At 32.3% G+C, this 20,581-nt stretch overlaps 1 protein-coding gene across 1 annotated transcript in view; it reads right to left on the reverse strand.

Annotated features, from left to right (window-relative positions):
- LOC139500609 (exocyst complex component 8-like) overlaps positions 1 to 19,686 on the reverse strand; it is a gene marked incomplete at its 3' end in the record, with an annotated part of 39,644 nt that extends 19,958 nt beyond the window's left edge. Inside the window, 2 exon segments of the mRNA XM_071289362.1 lie at positions 4,447 to 4,596; positions 19,577 to 19,686. Coding sequence (XP_071145463.1) covers positions 4,447 to 4,596; positions 19,577 to 19,643 — 217 coding nt within the window.
- Between the last annotated feature and the right edge of the window lie 895 nt (positions 19,687 to 20,581).

The raw sequence follows: 20,581 nt of genomic DNA on the forward strand, positions 1-20,581 counted from the left end.
GTTTGGTTAAATTTGGCCCAGTAGTTTCAGATAAGAAGATTTTTGTAAAAGTTAACACAGGACGCCGCCGGACGCCAAGTGATGAGAAAAGCTCAATTGGCCCTTCGGGCCAGGTGAGCTAACAAGAGGCTCTCAAGAGCCTGAATCGCTCACCTTAATTTTTTTGGTTAAATCTCTCATCAATGATTATTTTGGCTTTTCAATTTATTTAAATGTTCTTTGAATCGTCCTATTTTCTTCAAAAGCAAAAAAAAAATCATTTTCTCCTATGTTCTATTTTAGCCATAGGAGCTATATGTTTCTGACATACAAGGAAATGAAATATAAAATTTATACTAGATACTCTGAAACTCATTTAGCCTAAGTTTGGCTGAAATTGATACAGCAGTTTCAAAGGAGAAGATTTTTTAAAGTAAGTCAACATGATGAACAAATTGTGAAAAAAGTCTTTAAAGGGCAATAACTCCTTAAGGGGTCAATTGACAATTTTGGTCAAATTGACTTATTTGTAGATCTTACTTTGCTTAACATTTTTGCTATTAACAGTTTATCTGTATCTATAATAATATTCAAGATAATAACCAAAAACTGCAAAATTTCTTTAAAATCATCAATTCAGGGGCATTATACCTGAAAAAACCAGTTACCCAATTCGGCTGAAAATTTCAGGACAGGTAGACCTTGACCTAATAAATACTTTAACTTCTTGTCTTATTTGCTCTAAATGCTGGAGTTTTTGAGATATAAGCCAAAAACTGCATTTTACCCTGTGTTCTATTTTTAGCCATGACGGCCATGTTTTTTGACGAAATTTAAAATAAAGCACAAACTTTATTTTATACACCCTACTGATCATTCAGTTGAAGTTTGGTTGAATTTGGTTTAGTAGTTTTAGAGGAGAAGATTTTTTAAAGTTAGCAAATATGATGAACAAATTGTGAAAAATTGTCATTAAAGGACAATAACCCCTTAAGGGGTCAATTGACAATTTTGGTCATATTAACTTATTTGTAGATCTTACTTTGCTGATCATTTTTGCTGTTTACAGTTTATCTTTATCTATAATAATATTCAAGATAATGACCAAAAACTGCAAAATTTCCTTAAAATTACCAATTAAGTGGCAGCAACCCAACAATGGTTTGTTTGATTCATCTGAAAATTTCAGGGCTGATAGATCTTGACCTAATGAACATTTTTACCCCATGTCAGATTTGCTCTAAATGCTTTCGTTTTTGAGATATAAGCAAAAAACTGCATTTGACCCCTATGTTCTATTTTAAGTAATGGCGGCCATGTTTTTTGACGGATCAAAAATCGAAGCACACTTTGTGCAGGATAATCTAAGGAACAATCATGCTAAGTTTCATCCAAATCCATTCAGTAGTTTCAGAGGAGAAGATTTTTTAAAGTTAGCAAATGTGATGAACAAATTGTGAAAAATTGTCATTAAAGGACAATAACCCCTTAAGGGGTCAATTGACAATTTTGGTCATATTAACTTATTTGTAGATCTTACTTTGCTGATCATTTTTGCTGTTTACAGTTTATCTTTATCTATAATAATATTCAAGATAATGACCAAAAACTGCAAAATTTCCTTAAAATTACCAATTAAGTGGCAGCAACCCAACAATGATTTGTTTGATTTATCTGAAAATTTCAGGGCTGATAGATCTTGACTTAATGAACATTTTTACCCAGTCAGATTTGCTGTAAATGCTTTTGTTTTTGAGATATAAGCCAAAAACTGCATTTGACCCCTATGTTCTATTTAAAGTAACGGCGGCCATGTTTTTTGACGGATCAAAAATCAAAGGATACACTTTGTGCAGGATAATCTAAGGAACAATCATGCTAAGTTTCATTCAAATCCATTCAGTAGTTTCAGAGGAGAAGATGTTTGAAAAATTGTTAACGACGACAGACGACGACAACGTCGACGACGACGACGACGGACGCCAAGTGATGAGAAAAGCTCACATGGCCATTTAGGCCAGGTGAGCTAATAATATTCAAGATAATAACCAAGAACTGCAAAATTTCTTTAAAATCATCAATTCAGGGGCATTATACCTGAAAAACCAGTTACCCAATTCGGCTGAAAATTTCAGGACAGGTAGACCTTGACCTAATAAATACTTTAACTTCTTGTCTTATTTGCTCTAAATGCTGGAGTTTTTGTGATATAAGCCAAAAACTGCATTTTACCCTCTGTTCTATTTTTAGCCATGACGGCCATGTTTTTTGACGAAATAAAAAATAAAGCACAAACTTTATTTTATACACCCTACTGATCATTCAGTTGAAGTTTGGTTGAATTTGGTTAAGTAGTTTTAGAGGAAAAGATTTTTTAAAGTTAGCAAATATGATGAACAAATTGTGAAAAATTGTCATTAAGGACAATAACCCCTTAAGGGGCCAATTGACAATTTTGGTCATATTTAACTTATTTGTAGATCTTACTTTGCTGATCATTTTTGCTGTTTACAGTTTATCTTTATCTATAATAATATTCAAGATAATGACCAAAAACTGCAAAATTTCCTTAAAATTACCAATTAAGTGGCAGCAACCCAACAATGGTTTGTTTGATTCATCTGAAAATTTCAGGGCTGATAGATCTTGACCTAATGAACATTTTTACCCCTTGTCAGATTTGCTCTAAATGCTTTCGTTTTGAGATATAAGCCAAAAACTGCATTTGACCCCTATGTTCTATTTTAAGTAACGGCGGCCATGTTTTTTGACGGATCAAAAATCGAAGCACACACTTTGTGCAGGATAATCTAAGGAACAATCATGCTAAGTTTCATTCAAATCCATTCATTAGTTTTAGAGGAGAAGATGTTTGAAAAATTGTTAACGACGACGACGACGACGACGACGACGACGACGACGACGGACGCCAAGTGATGAGAAAAGCTCACATGGCCTTTTAGGCCAGGTGAGCTAAAAATGTAAGAACGAAAATTAAGGTTTATTAAACAGCAAGGATCACTTTTTAGCTCACCTGGCCTAAAAGGCCATGTGAGCTTTTCTCATCACTTGGCGTCCATCGTCGTCGTCGTTAACAATTTTTCAAACATCTTCTCCTCTGAAACTACTGAATGGATTTGAATGAAACTTAAAATGATTGTTCCTTAGATTATCCTGCACAAAGTGTGTGCTTCAATTTTTGATCCGTCAAAAAACATGGCCGCCCTTACTTTAAATAGAACATAGGGGTCAAATGCAGTTTTTGGCTTATATCTCAAAAACGAAAGCATTTAGAGCAAATCTGACATGGGGTAAAAATGTTCATTAGGTCAAGATCTATCAGCCCTGAAATTTTCAGACGAATCAAACAAACCATTGTTGGGTTGCTGCCACTTAATTGGTAATTTTAAGGAAATTTTGCAGTTTTTGGTCATTATCTTGAATATCATTATAGATAAAGATAAACTGTAAACAGCAAAAATGATCAGCAAAGTAAGATCTACAAGTTTATATGACCAAAATTGTCAATTGACCCCTGAAGGGGTTATTGTCCTTTAATGACAATTTTTCACAATTTGTTCATCATATTTGCTAACTTTAAAAAATCTTCTCCTCTAAAACTACTCAACCAAATTCAACCAAACTTCAACTGAATGGTCAGTAGGGTATATTAAATAAAGTTTGTGTTTTATTTTCTATTTCGTCAATAAACATGGCCGTCATGGCTAAAAATAGAACACAGGGTAAAATGCAGTTTTTGGCTGATATCTCAAAAACTTCAGCATTTAGAGCAAATAAGACAAGAAGTTATAGTATTTATTAGGTCAAGGTCTACCTGTCCTGAAATTTTCAGCCGAATTGGGTAACTGGTTTTTCAGGTATAATGCCCCTGAATTGATGATTTTAAAGAAATTTTGCAGTGTTTGGTTATTATCTTGAATATTATTATAGATACAGATAAACTGTGAATCATCAGATTGACCTAGACTGTATCTTAATCAAGTGTAGGGCGAACTCATGCCCATTTCTTTCCAGAGGTTCCTAAGAGGCTTTACAGATAGTACATGGCCTTTGTTACTCTGTTTAATTTACAACAAACATTAATTTATTAATTTAGTTAATAAGGCATTGTTTACCAGGTGAGCGATTCAGGCTCTTGAGAGCCTCTTGTTTTTATTAGCCTTATATTGAATCGCCAATGACTACATTAATGGATCATGAATAGATCTTCTATTTATGTAATTAGAGATAAATTTAAAACAAATATTCTAAGTACAATGGCAGATAATAATAAAAGATACTGCTGCAAATCAAACAAATTTCAGTTTCAACCAATTGCAAAGCTACATGATTTGCAGTAAATAAAAAAACAAAATTGAAAATATTTTATAAGCAAATTACAAAAGTTAAAAAAATAAAAGAAATATACATTGACAAATAAGATGCATGATGTGTAATAAATCTTACTTGAAATTTCCTTGGCAGTTTCTATAAACTGTGAGTAATTTTTGTACACATTATGTTTTAAAGCATGTGCTGTCTCGTCAGATAATATCTGGATCTTCTGTTTCATGACCAACAACTGATCTTCTCCATTCTCTGTCTGTTTACTGACAACTAAAACAAAATATAAGAAACAGTAAAAACAATCGGTACTTGAAAAGGCTGAGCCTTGAAAAAGCTCAAAATTATCTCCCTTTGGTGCAAAAATACCATTTTTTTTTGCATTAAATTTGAAATATCTTTTTAAACTCATCGGTGACCTATTTTTTTTATTGTTGTTTTCAAATAAGCTGTACCGGTACATAAACTAAATAATTGAAAATTTAAGCTATTTCTGTAATTAGGTTATTTTTTTATTTCGATATTACCTCTATTTCTCCAATTAGTTCGATCAACAGAAAAAAGGACATTAACAAAAATGTATGCTTCTTCTGGAGGCAGATTGTGAGCTTAAAATTGAACGATGACCCCATTTTTTATTTCATTTTTCTTTTAAGTATATATGATAAAGTTCATTTATAAAAAAATATACAGATATAGCGAAATCCTATATTAGAAAAAAAATTATTTATATCCAGGAACCCCCTTAAAAATGTTCAAAAATATGAAATACAAATGTATTTTATGCATATTAAACAATACATGACTGTTTGTCCAAAATTATCTATTAAGTTTTTTTAAAGGCTGCATACTAGGCATAACAAAATTGATGGAATAAATCTAAAAAACGTCTTCTCATTCAACTCATATTTGAATAAGAATATAGCAGTGCGAGCAGACCCAAGGGTTAAAAGTGTGGGGTGCGAATATGTTTTGGAAGCGAAAGTACTAGATACCTTCCCATGAAACTAAACTATGAAAATTTGCTAGTGTTAAGTTCTGCAAAGCCAATCATGAAGGATCAGAGACTCAGGTTCTAGATTTGAACTCTTTATGAATGTTATGCAGACAGATGTAAACAGTTGGATAAATATGTCGACAATGACACAGAAAATACAAAATGTAAAAAACCCTTCTGTTACACATGTACACTTGAAAAGAAGTTAGCAACCTTTTGCTTAGCTCTATATTTGAGTTTCATGTGATATATAGTAAACATGGGTATTTAGAGTTAAAATATGGTATATTTATAGATTATTGTTTATCGTCTCAACATGCTCAAAGAGATTGATTTTCTCCCTTGAGCTGGTACAGAGAAAGCAAGAAAAGCAATTGAGGTGGATGCCCAATGATAATCAGTTTAATGCTATTTTACCTAGTATGATGATGTTGTCAATTTCATTAAAATGCCAAGTGGGAAAAAAACCCCACAATAGTGGAATAAAATAACTATGACAGTGCTCACTAATATTAGGTCGAGTCAAGTTTCTGTGTATAAACAACTGTAATTGGTAAGAGATTCCATTGCTTTATTGTGTATGGGAAAAATGAAGTCTGTACGAGTCTTTGGAAGTATAAATATGTCTGAAGGTGTGTGAATGATGCTTCTGGTTCTTTAAGTCTGATGGAATGTGAATTGTGCTTAATAGTATAGCAACAAGATGATGTGTGATCTCATGATCTTGTACATCATTAACAGGTGTGCACATAATCTGCAGACCTACTAAAGAGCGCCTGGGGAAGAACATAGTTGAAAAGAAAAGGCGCCAGTAGAAAAGAAAAGGCGCCCAGGATAATAAGATTATAATATTTTATAGCAACAAATGTTTTTCTGAATAAAATAAAAATAATAAGGCCTATATTAAAATATTGTTTGTTCCATGTTGTTTGCCCTTTTCCAACCCTATTTTTCATTTTGTTTTTTGAAACAGGGAAGGTTAAGGTAGGTAAAATATTTTATTTTTCTTTCCCAATAAATAATTTGTCTTGGTACATTTTTTGTCAAGGGTAGGCGGGTAGGTATAATATTTTATTTTATAGATACAAAATCTGCATGATATCAATGTTGTCTGTATTGCTTTTGTTTAAGTATTCTTTTACTTTGGAGTTTCTGGGACTATTATTATAATTCTATTCAAAGGAAATTTTTGAAAAAAATATAGAATATGGAATTAATTCATATGCACTACTATCTTTTTGCTTCAAATATAAAAATATAGGACTATGTGGCATATTTTCAAGAGTTTTACCTTACACATGTTACACTAAAATTCTGTACTACAAACCCTTACCTCAACATAAGGGTTTCCACATATTTCAATGACTTTCTATACTAAGTATATACTAGACTAGTATAGAAAGTCCCTGGTTGTAGTTATATACATGTCTGTTCAGCTTTCGACAATATTGAAATTCAAGATCCTCGATAAAAAAAATTATCTTGCGTTCTATTATGTTGCTTTATATGTTTTTTGAACTTACCAGTTTCTAAAAAAAATTTCTTTAAATACAGATAATATAATTAAATTTGTTTGCATTAAAATTGCTCCAAGGATCCAGCTAAACTGTCATAATCTTTCTTAAAGTAAGGAAATCGAAGGAAAACGGGTAATTTTTAGCCATATCATTTGAGAAAAAAATCAACGATCACAATGTGTTTAATATTAACAATTATAGGTAAAAGTACGGCCTTCACCATGGAAACTTGGCTCACCCCGAACAGCAATCTCAGCTTGTTTTTGCATAAGTTTGAGTTGCTTCAAGGTTCAAGTAATACTGATGTTTCTTAAAATAAGGAAATCGAAGGGAAACGGGTCATTTTTAGCCAATGACTGAGGGGAAAAAAATCAGCGGGGGCTGTGCCCCAAACCCCCCTATATTGAGGGCGTCAATCGGCGGCCCCAAATCCCCTGCCTCCCCTGAATTCAAACCCTAGTTACTGCCCTGTCATCTATATCTTCTTGATTGATTCTGAATTGTGGGGGTCCCAAAATGAGCAAGAGTACTGTGTTAGTGACAGACAAGTGCTTTGTATGCCTGGCTCTTCATGTTTTGATTTGATGTTTTCAGGTTTCTTTTTTTTAAGAAAGATGAGTGTTTATTGGCTTTCAAGATATTGTCATCTATATGTTTGTCCCAGTTTATGATTGATTGTAACGTGATTCCTAAGTTGCTTAGCAAATGTAACAGTTTCTAAAATGGGATTGTGAAGAGTGTAAATATGTTTAGCTTCAGCGGACACAATTATGAACAATTTTTGAAATGTGATTAATAATTTATTTATGTAGACTACTTTTCTTTAGTTGGTCATACCATAGAGTTTAAGATGCATGAAGGCTTTCCATTTTGCATCATATCCAACATAATTTTCTATTCACATTAGGATACTTTAGTAAGATTTGCATGATCTCCTTTACAGGTCAAGTTAGCCACATATGGACGCAATTCCGAACAGCACTAAATTAATATGGGGACAAAGTCCCCAATAACAGTAGAAAAATCAATAATTTTTTTTTTTTTTAAATCGGTTTCATGAAATTTTCATTGTACTATAATGAACTCAAAATCGTTCAATTTTTTTGATGTCATGTTTTGAATTCCCGCATCTGCGCAGAAATCTACAATGTACTTCCTTTTTTCGGTGTCATATGGTATTTTGAACCCCCTAAAAATTGAACCCGGGGTCAAAATATCATGCGGTAAAATGACCCCGGGGTCATTATACCGCATGGTATTTTGACCCCGGGGTCATTTTTCACATATGGTATTTTGAACCCCCCTGCGGTATATTGAACCCCCCTGTTTTTGATAAATAATATTGAAGATAATCTAATTTACAAATTATTGGCTATAATATTTTTTTATTTGAGGTCTATGGTAGGGGGTTCAATATACCGCAGGGGGGTCAAAATACCATGGCTAAGTAAAATTTTCAAAATATCTTTTCCAGCATATTTAATACATACAAACTACTTATTGGAGTATTATAACTATGTTAAGGAGCTAGAATAGATTGAATTTTTGAAATTTAAGGTCTATAGTAGGGGCTTCAATATACCGCAGGGGGGTCAAAATACCATGGCAAAGTAAAATTTTCAAAATATCTTTTCCAGCATATTTAATACATACAAACTACTTAGTGGAGTATTATAACTATGTTAAGGAGCTAGAATAGATTGAATTTTTGAAATTTAAGGTCTATAGTAGGGGGTTCAATATACCGCAGGGGGGTCAAAATACCATGGCTAAGTAAAATTTTCAAAATATCTTTTCCAGCATATTTAATACATACAAACTACTTAGTGGAGTATTATAACTATGTTAAGGAGCTAGAATAGATTGAATTTTTGAAATTCAAGGTCTATAGTAGGGGGTTCAATATACCGCAGGGGGGTCAAAATACCATGGCAAAGTAAAATTTTCAAAATATCTTTTCCAGCATATTTAATACATACAAACTACTTAGTGGAGTATTATAACTATGTTAAGGAGCTAGAATAGATTGAATTTTTGAAATTTAAGGTCTATAGTAGGGGGTTCAATATACCGCAGGGGGGCCAAAATACCATGGCTAAGTAAAATTTTCAAAATATCTTTTCCAGCATATTTAATACATACAAACTACATGTTGGGGTATTATAACTATGTTAAGGAGCTAGAATAGATTGAATTTTTGAAATTCAAGGTCTAAAGTAGGGGGTTCAATATACCGCAGGGGGGTCAAAATACCATGGCAAAGTAAAATTTTCAAAATATCTTTTCCAGCATATTTAATACATACAAACTACTTAGTGGAGTATTATAACTATGTTAAGGAGCTAGAATAGCTAGAATTTTTGAAATTTAAGGTCTATAGTAGGGGGTTCAATATACCGCAGGGGGGTCAAAATACCATATGGCAAAGTAAAATTTTCAAAATATCAAGTTTTCTATTTGAAGGCTGTATAGTAACCTTGTTACGTTGTATCAACAACATTTGGTGTTGTAGATAGAAGGTCTTTCTACACATTTAAACCTGGGATTGTTGCAGTGCAGCATAGCATAAAATCATGCTATGAATTAGTTCAAAAAAGGGATATATTCCTAATGAGAACATCAAGAAGCTAAAACCATGAAGCAAAATGGTATTAAATAAGTCTTTATATGTATAGGTGCACAGTGATATCAATATTGTTTTTACAACCCAGCGTATACCAGTGAATACAGCAATATTGTACAAGACTAACCAATTTTCACAAATATTAGGATAACTGACCAGGCCTCTATATACAGATAATTACCCTTTTTTTTATTTTGAGGTAAAATCTTTATCTTTAATTTTCATTATTAAAAGCTCAAACCATGTAGATATAAGAATCTATATTCTCAACTGATGCATAAAAGACAGTAAATGTAAACTTAAAAAACATTTAAGCATAATTCAAACAGTTATGCACATTTAAAATTATCATTAACTACTTACTCATTATGTTTTATAAGCTTTAGCCTTGGTTGTTTAGTTTTACAGTTACTTATTTTATTATTTTCTTTTCAATATGTATCCTTTAATGTTAATTTCTTAATAATGGTATCACTTTGTGTGTTATTTTAAATAAATAATAACTGATGAAATAGGAATTTCAAAAAGAAAAAGATAATATGAAGAAAAAAATCAAAGAAATTAGGATATGACTGTCAGCTGATAACTTTTTAGAAGATAAACTACCCTTGATTAACCTTTTTATATGTTAAGAGCAAGAGAAGATTTTTAAAATGCAAAGTAGCAAAACATTATGTCGGAAAAGATAAATATTTTTGAATGAAGCGCTATTTATAAACAAATAATACTTTTTGATACAAATATTAATACTTGCTGTTCAAGTTCAATGTTCAAACTTAGTATTTAAAAAAATAAATGAGTATTTAACAAGTTATTTTTTGAAAAAATAATAAGCAGAATTTCAGTAAAATTCAATTTGCATTACAATTCTGCAGATGATATTTTTAATTTGCTTCCTAATACTTTACTTTTGGACTCTTACACTTAAAAAAATTGTTGACAGACAGACAGACAGGTGTAACAACAGACAAATTGAAAACTATAGGGCTCATCCATCAATTACTTAAGATACTACAAAATGGACAGACAAAATTTTCTTTTCTTTTTTCAATTCTTTTAAAAATAAAAAAAAAATTAAAAAAATACTGTAAACTAGTATTTCGCAACCAACCCACACTTTTATAAGCCAATACAATTTTTAACTAACCACCCTGAATTTTTTTTCACAATTAAATTTTTCTTTTTGGACTGTTAATGAATTTAAAGCAAGCTTCTTGCTGGTAATATATTATTTGCAAATGCCTGACAATTCCATTTATTGTAATATTGGGCTTTTCATCATACAATGTATATGAAGGCCTGATCAGTAAAAGGAGTAAATAACACTAACAAGAGTGCACACACTGAAATGTCTCGCCTTCTTTACTAATCATTGATATTATGTTGATACTCCTAAATATAAAGCTTTATTATGACTGTCACATAAACTTAACATGAACCATGAAAATGAGGTCAAGGTCAGTTGAACCATATGCCATACAGACATGTACAGCTAACAATGCTTCCATACAACAAATATAGTTGACCTATTGCTTATAGTTTAAGAAAATAGACCAAAACACAAAAACTTAACACTGAGCAATGAACCGTGAAAACCAGGTCAAGGTCAAATAAAACCTGCACGACTGACATATAGATCATAAAATATTTCTATACACCAAATATAGTTGACCTAAGACATATAGTATTAGATGAAAAGACCAAAACTCAAACACTTAACTTTGACCACTGAACCATGAAAATGAGGTCAAGGTCAGATGACATCTACCCGCTAGACATGTACACCTTACAATCATTCCATACAACAAATATAGTAAACCTATTGCAAAAAGTATGAGAAAAACAGACCAAAACACAAAAACTTAACTATAACCACTGAACCATGAAATTGCATAAAGTATGAGAAAAACAGACCAAAACACAAAAACTTAACTATAACCACTGAACCATGAAAATGAGGTCAAGGTCAGATGACACCTGCCAGTTGGACATGTACACCTTACAGTCCTTCCATACACCAAATATACAAGACCTATTGCTTATAGTATCTGGGATATGGACTTGACCACCAAAACTTAACCTTGTTCACTGATCCATGAAATGAGGTCGAGGTCAAGTGAAAACTGTCTGACGGGCATGAGGACCTTGTAAGGTACACACATACTAAATATAGTTATCCTATTACTTACAGTAAGAGAGAATTTAACATTACAAAAAATCTTAACTTTTTTTTCAAGTGATCACTGAACCATGAAAATGAGGTCAAGGACAATGGACATGTGACTGACGGAAACTTCGTAACATGAGGCATCTATATACAAAATATGAAGCATCCAGGTCTTCCACGTTCTAAAATATATAGCTTTTAAGAAGTGAGCTAACACCGCCGCCGCCGCCGTAGCCGCCGCCGGATCACTATCCCTATGTCGAGCTTTCTGCAACAAAAGTTGCAGGCTCGACAAAAATTATAAAATAAAATACTCACCACTGCATGACTTGGCCAGGTTCTGTTGTTGGGATCACTGCTAAGGAAACTATGTAAACTGTCAAACTCTAATGTATCCATTGTAATTTTAAATGATGAATTGATTAATTGCTGATTCTTACATAGCTAGCTAGTTTTTATGGAAAGTCCTTTTTGGAATACTTTCTCATTGGTAGACCAATCATCATCAACTCAAGCAATAAAAGTTTGACACCATTTAACAAAATAGGTATTGAAGGTCCAGGGAAATGGTAAAGGTGTGAAAGTCTATTGTTCAGGTATATTGGTTGATTGTCATAATTAATTGTTAAAAAAACAAATTGTCATTACCACTGATTTGTATAGTATACATTTTTTGGTACAAATCCTTGTCATAATTTATAAACAAATGATTACCTTTGAAATTATTAAAATGGAGGTTTTCTTTTGTTTACTTAGTCTGCTACATAGTTTTCAAAACATCCAATGTCAGTCCAATACACTAATGGTTGATTAGGATATATTTCCTTGTTCACTTATTAATGAAGCCACACCTCAAATGAACTTTATGAAAAAAAATACTTTGCCAAGGTATTGTGACCCCCTACCATGGTATATTGACCCCCCTACTATAGACCTTTAATTTAGAAAAATTAACTCTTTTGCATAGTAATTATACTTACAAGAAGTAGTTTGTATGTATTTAACTTGCTTAAAATGGTATTTTGAAAATTTTACTTAGCCATGGTATTTTGACCCCCTACCAGGGTATATTGAACCCCTACTATGGACCTTTCGTTTTAAAAGTTCTTGCTACTGTAACTCCTTTGCAACAACATCATACTTCAAAAAGTAGTTTACATGGTTTATAAGTAGTTTTTATGTATTTTACTTGCTTGAAAAAAATAATTTGAAAATTTTACTTTGCCATGGTAATTTGACCCCCTACCACAGTATATTGAACCCCCTGCTATAGACCTTTAATTTCTAACATTCTAGCTACTGCAACTCCTAAACATAGTTTATATACTCCAACAAGTGGTTTGTATGTATTTTACTTGCTTGAAAAGATAATTTGAAAATTTTACTTAGCCATGGTATTTTGACCCCCATACCATGGTATAGTGAACCCCCTACTATGGACCTTTAATTTCAAAAACTCCTTAACATAGTTATCATTCTCCAATAAGTAGTTTGTATGTATTTTGCTTGCTTGAAAAGATATTTTGAAAATTTTACCTTGCCATGATATTTTGACCCCCTACCATGATATATTGAACCCCCTACTTTAAACCTTGTATTTATAAAAAAAAAACTCTTTAACATAGTAATTATATTCCAATAAGTAGTTTGTATGTATTTTACTTGCTTGAAAAGATGTTTTGAAAATTTTACTCAGCCATGGTATTTTGATCCCCCTGTGGTATATTGAACCCCTTACTATAGACCTGTCATAAAAAAATTTTTATAGCTATTCTAACCCCTAAACATAGTTATTATACTCCAATAAATAGTTTGTATGTCTTTTACTTGCTTGAATAAAAAAAATTGAAAATTTTACTTTGCCATGGTATTTTGACCCCCCTACTATGGTATATTGAACTCCCAACTATACATCTAAAGACCTTTAATGCTAAAATAGCTAGCGACTGTAACTCCTTTACATATTTATTATACTCCAATAAGTAGTTTGTATTTATTTTAGTAGCTTGAAAAGATGTTTTGAAAATTTTACTTTTTAGATTAACTGAGCCATGGTAATTTGACCCCCTCCCCCTTTTTTACCATGGAGAATTAAAACTTAAGTCTACCATTCTATATAAATATGTCACATTTCAAAGAATTAAAGTGTCCAAGCTACATGGTCTAGTTATAATGCTTTAAGAAGTTTTTTGATTGAAATTTTGTTGGTTAAGACTTCAGAGCACTTATACCAAGCAAATATTTTTCTTTTAACCAATCTCCCCTTCTTGTATTAATGATTTTTAATATTTGATTAGCTTTTATGTAATGTTAAATGTTTTATTAATCATCTAGAATGAAAAAAACAGGGGGGTTCAATTTACCATGGGGGGGTTCAATTTACCATAGCGGTATTTTGACCCCGGGGTCATTTTACCATGGGGTTCAAAATACCATATGACACCGGTCTTGTTTGTATGAAACTTTGAGTAAAATATATATTTATCAGTCTAGTGTAAAATAGGAAGGAACGCAATACCAATGCCATTTTTAATAATTCCTTAATATGAAAAAAAACATTACCTGATGATAGCGTTTCTTTGTTTACATTGCATATGACGTCATAACTTTAAAACGTCACAACTAAAATCCCACACAACAGAACCAAAATTGGAAACGTTACGGTATTTCCGTTTCTTTTTTTTAACAAATACAAATGTATTTAAGTTACAAAATAAATAATTCATACAGACTTTGTCCCCATTTACAGGTAATGCCTGCCTCATATTATATCTTGCAGAAGAAATCAATGACAACAGTCTAGATTGTTAAGCATACATTTTTCTTAATTTCAAACTCGTTTCCAGAGGAAAATAAGATGCACAAGTTTGTATTTTACTTCAATTTTTTCAGAAGTGGTTGCAGACGAAATGTCTGCCATGTTAAAGGAAAGATTTTCAAATTTGTTTTGTTTTTATGTAAGTTCCTCCTTTTAAGGAGCACTGCATTCAAGTTTTTTCATTTCGGTGGTGATCCTTTCATTTATCTATGATTTTTTTATAAAGGTCAACATTTCTTTCGGAGTTCTCTGGACTTGTCAATAAAGTTAAGATATTTTCCTTTCACCATAAATAGGGTCACAAGAGTCTAAAAAAAGTCAATTGTGGGTGTATTTTCATGCGCGGATCTAGAAATTTTCATAAGTGGGGGCCCACTGACTGCGCTAAGAGGGGGACCGCTCCAGTCACGCTTCAGTGATTCCCTATATAACCAACCAATTTTTTTCACAAAAAGGGGGGGGCCCAGGCCCCCCCCTCTAAATCCGCCTCTGATTTTGGCAAGAAAAAAGGCATCACACATATGAACAGAATCGGGAGATATTTTTCTCTCTATATATATATATAAACAAAAGAAGGCAATATGCACTTACCTTTATGTGTTTTTTTATATAATTTCCAGGGGAGATTGTTGTTCTTACAATAATTTTAGAACGATTTTGTCATCATGATCAACTTTCACCAGAGCTCCAGATAAGAATTCTCAAATTGGGTTTTTTACCCACCATTTTCTTATATAATTGGGTGATAAAGTTTTTTAATTGCATTATCAATTCCAATTCACCCCTCATGTTAATATCAAATTGGGTTTTTCACCACCAAGCTCCTGAAGGTATTGGGTTTTTTCATCAACACAATATTGAATATTTAGGCAAAATCAACCCCAGATTTTTTTCCATCTTAAATATGTTTCTTTCTTTGTTTAGCTGTTTTATTTGGTTTAGGGTTAGGGTTAGGGTTATTTGCTAGCTGTTTTATTTGGTTTATTCACTGAGGAGCAATTGTAGGTTAAATTTGTGTCCCGTTCCAAACCTTCTGCCAGTTTTGTATTTTCTCACAAAAACGGATATGTGTATTCACATGCACTCGTCTTACACCTTTATATAATAAATTCTGAGACCAGTGCCTGTGTGTGTATTCATTAATTATTAACCGTAAAATGAAAAAAAAAAAACTACATAAACTCTAATTATACTTGAATGATTTTGGTTTATTCAATTTATATAAATCTGGGTTTAGTTGTCTTTTATTAGAACTTTTGGTTTCTCATGCTTTATCATGTCATAATTGATTTGGCCTTTCACTTTTTCCAACTGATTTTGTTTTTGACGAAACCCCGTGTTTATTAGCAATGTTCTCGTTAGAAGGTACGCACACACGCCCGTGCTTTCGATGGACGCTTCCTAAAACACTGGCTTGTCTTGTTATCATAACTTAAACTTTCCCTCAGCTTTTCAAAAGAACATGAAGAAGCTGAAAACATGCTTCTATTTAATATTTTTACTGGACATTCACTTTCGTTTTAATTCAATGTATGTTATGATAAATCTCCAGCAATGCAAACAAAATATGACTAAATGACACAAGCTAATTGGATAAACGCAGAGAAGACCGAAATGTTTTCAAAAACATGTGTACCTATTGAGCAACGGGAAAACTCCAACAGGGACCCATTTCAGCTACTTGATGCAGGGATCTATTTTTAGAACGAAAGGAGATTTCCAATTATAAATATTACTAGAATACACCCGTGATATCGCGGGTCCGTGACTGATATGGACCATAATTTGCTATTGGGCTCGTTTCCTATAACGATAGAAAAGTGATAAAAATGTGTATTACTGTAAGAAAAGTTGTAACTACATCTAAATATGCCTTTATTTTTATCAACATACAAGTGTATGCTACTCTTCCCTAGAAAAAAATTTGAAATTATTATACGACAGTATTTTTGTGTCGTTTCTCGCGTTACTTTTCGCTTCCGAAGTGCATAACGCTGACTGATTTATAGATAATCGTCACCGGTATATTCGTAACTTTTGCTTTCAAATAATAAAGAACATCGACCAATAAGAATAGTCAGAAGAAAATGCCGAGAACTATAAGTATTTCTGTAGCAGGTGTAAGAACACTAGCGTTACTTTGGTTTCCAATTTCGTAACGCAAATTTTAGATGATGTAATCTGCTTTGTTGTAATAGAATTCTTTATAACAATATGCAAATATGAACTCTCGCGAGATGTTCAAACAGGTAAATCAGAGATGATTTACATTTTAGTTTTGTTCTTCGTAATAATTAAGTTAGAAAATGACGTTATCGTTATGCGTTACATTTCAAACGAAACAGAAGTCCAGTTATTTCCTTTTTTTTATTAAAATTGTTTTTGTCGTTAAGTTATTATCATTTCCGGTCATACGTGAAACATGTGACTAACATGTGATCACGCCCTTACGGCCGGATGTATGAAATACTAGGTCTAAACATTGTTTTGTTTCCAACGGGATGTTAGCAAACATAATCTGTAGACTTGTTTCGTCTTGTTTAAAAAAGGAAAATACAATTTTCAAAGAGATTGCACCGGGGGTCTATTGTTTTTCCTATGTGCATAATGTTACATACGATCTTGAGAGCCGTGGTGTAGTGGTTAGTGCATCGGACTACTAATTCTGGTTCGATTCCCGTCTGGGATGAAAATTTCAGGAACTGAATTTTCGGCTCTCCCTTGACACCATTTGCGAGTATGGTCTCGAGGTAACGATGATAGTCCGTCAGGAGGGGACGATAAATGGCTGACCCGTGTTAAGAGAGAGCCATATCTCTTGCACGTTAAAGACACCCTTGTAGATTTCGAAAAAGAGCAGGCTAATGCCGCTACAAGCAGCACTCGCACCCGCAAAGTGGAAAGGGATTAATATAAGTTGCAAAACTTGTTTCACAATCCACTATAAATAAATATGTTTAAACTAAACATGCTAAACTAACTATACGATCTTGTGTGAAAATAAATGCCCAATGACTTGACAAAATCGATTTCAGATTTGACAGACGTTATGACACACTTTGTTTCCTGATAACGATGTAAAGGGTCCTTGGAAAATTCAATCGACATTACGTCTCTTATCATTGTGCCGATGCTCGTTGGATTGATTTTGCTTCAGCAGTAAATATTACGTGATATTTTAGGTGAATAAAGATAACTTAATAAAAAATACATGTTAATATACCGTTACACTTGGAATGTACAAAGTTGGTATCTTTGTGACGTCACAATTTTTAATTATTTTTTTTTATTCATGTTCTGCAAACACTTTTCAGAAACGCAATAAACTTGTCAAAGGAGAAGTAAACTTTTACCATGCATGACTTGAAAGGAAGTACTTTATTGATTTTAGCCCACTAAAGTAGGTTAAAATGTGGAAACCATGTAGATGGTGTACAGGTCACAAATATCACATGGTGCCTATTTTAAAGATTTTAATTCCATGTTAAAAGTTTTTTTCTTTACTGGATTTAAAGAATTTTACATTGCCAATGATTTGGAATAAATTGTATATAACTGGAATTTCAAAACCAAATATAAATACATTTTTTTGGCTAAAACATCAAGATACAACGATTATGGTATCCTGTATCAATGAAGAAAATATGGAAATTTCTGAATAAATTGTACTAATTGTTTTCAAAACAAGCACATATTTAGGAGTTTTATAATACTGTTACATTTAAGATGGATTTTAAGAAAAAGTATACTGTTTAGACTATTTTAAGCAGATTTTGCAATAAAATAAAACTAAAAAAAATGCTTTCGGTTTCTTATGGTTTCCTGTCACGTTTAAAAAAAACTTTAATTAAACATTGAAAATAAATTTCATGAATTTTAAATATTAACATGAAGCAAGTAACACTAGTAATGGTGTTCATTTATGTCTTTTGAAATATATTGTACAAAATAAAGAAAATAAAGATTGGTTTCCTGTTTGGTTTCCTGTCATGTAAACGGTGAATCAAAATGTATTATTTTTTTCTTGAAAAACTCAATTGCTCCATTAATACTATTATAACACCAACACAACCCACAGAATAAAAGTTAAAGTTTTAGAACTTATAAAAAAGGATACAAAAAGAAACCAAAGGCCGAATACCAAATTATGGTCCATATATAACTATGCGTATGCCTTATTTTAGTATTGGTATTGTCATCTGATAAAGTCATGCCGATTATAACATGTATAAGGTGCACAGTTTTCTCTGCTTTCAAAATCTTTCTGTTTAAACCCGTCGACCTGGAACCTTCAATTATTGGTAATATTAATAATTTGGAAAACAAAAGGGCCTGGAATGGAGTATGTTTTACTCAACAGTATACAGCAAAATTCTAAATACACTGTTTGGTGGTGCGCCTGTCAGATGCGGAACGTACAGATAAGGTAATAGGTAACAGGTGAATATACTATTGGTATCGGTGTCGGACTCGATCCGGAACTTCTTAATTATTGGCAATCTTAATTACGTGGAAAACAAATGGGCCTAGAGTGGAGTAATTTTTAATCAACACCATTGTACTATATTAGTTATATATATAAAGTTGAATTCTTTGATTCATCGGTTTTACGTGATGACGGCTGACAAATTGGACCTCGTAATTTTAGTATTATAGATAAACATAGATTTACACGACGACTGTAAACAGATAAGAGTAAATAACGCAAACAGTAGCCAATTAAAGGGTTGAGAACTCATGGTTTGGGCAAATAATTGGGTTTTCCTTTGAAATAATTGGGTTATTGAACCCTGCAATGGGCAATTGCCTTGGTTTTTTTATTATTTTTATTGCGTGATCATGCAAATACGCAGCTTATCTGGAGCTCTGTTTCATTAAGTGCACTTGAATAATATTATCATGAAAACAAGGGAATTTTAATAGGGTTTTTATTTATAGAAACATTCTTTAATAATAATAACCAAATATGAGTTCAGAGGGCAAACATTTGAGATCGTTCGTACAAGTTTTGTGTCCAGTCGTAAATTTATATTGCGTCCGGTGGGGCTAGTTGTAACAGAGAGAACATTACACTTGTCTGGGTAAAAGGCCATATCTAATGTTCAGTTCATTGTCTATATAAATTTCTTACAATGGTCAGGATCAAAATCCTGCTTAGATAGAACTCTTGCCAATCCATGTTCAACTCTACCCTCCATGGTTTTCAATTTCCTGTTCAAACTAAAACCAAGTCAAAGTCGGGCGGTCATGAAATGGAAATTCCCTAAAATGGTTTTGAAATAACAATTCTGATTGGATTATCTGAAAGCAAGAACTTTTTTGATTAGTCAATGATAATTGGTCTTTTACTTTCGGTTTGGGTTGTTCTTGGAACACAGTCCAACACCAACAGTGTCAACAGGAGAAGTTTTGCGTAGAATGCTACAGATTCTTCTGTTGATTTGATTTAATCAATTGATGATGAACTTTTCATAGATTTTAAGAGTAAATTTGTATGTCTTGTTATGGATACATACAACAGTAATAAGTGTTTAAAATGCAGTCAACTTTCGTTTTTAAGCGAAGTGGAAGTCCCAATTTTATTGATATCATTTGCTTCAGTGTTTGTTGAAATTCAAGGCTAGCTTATTAAATTTAAAGCATTATATGTTCTTTGGTTATAAACAGGACAAAATGATTATCCGATCAATCATCATTGAAAATTGACAAATTGTTGCTTTCATTTTCCGTATATATATATGTATGCATCTTTATACACATGTATATTGGCTAACTACTTTTTGCCTCTTGATTTTTCTGATTCTCATTTGCTGTTTATTAGGGCTTTCCACTTTTCTGTTGAAAGACCTTTTGGTTTTCTTCTGATGATAATTTTTTTCTTTTTCTGCCAGATGTCGCTTAGATTTTTTGCATGTGATATCGATAGTTATTGCAACTTTAAAACTGACCCTGTTTAACCAAACAGTTTTCATTATTATAAGAGTTATCTCCCCCAATGCTATTTTTGTTGTGTACGCATCGGCAACCATAAAAGATTATGACAAATTTATGTCACCAACTTTGCTCCTCAGGATCTTTAGAATATTAATTTTGACCGAAGAGGTCTGAAAACTCCATATGAGAGTTATTTCCCCTT

The sequence above is a fragment of the Mytilus edulis genome, chromosome 13 (assembly GCF_963676685.1).
Source record: "Mytilus edulis chromosome 13, xbMytEdul2.2, whole genome shotgun sequence".
Lineage (NCBI taxonomy): Eukaryota > Metazoa > Mollusca > Bivalvia > Mytilida > Mytilidae > Mytilus > Mytilus edulis.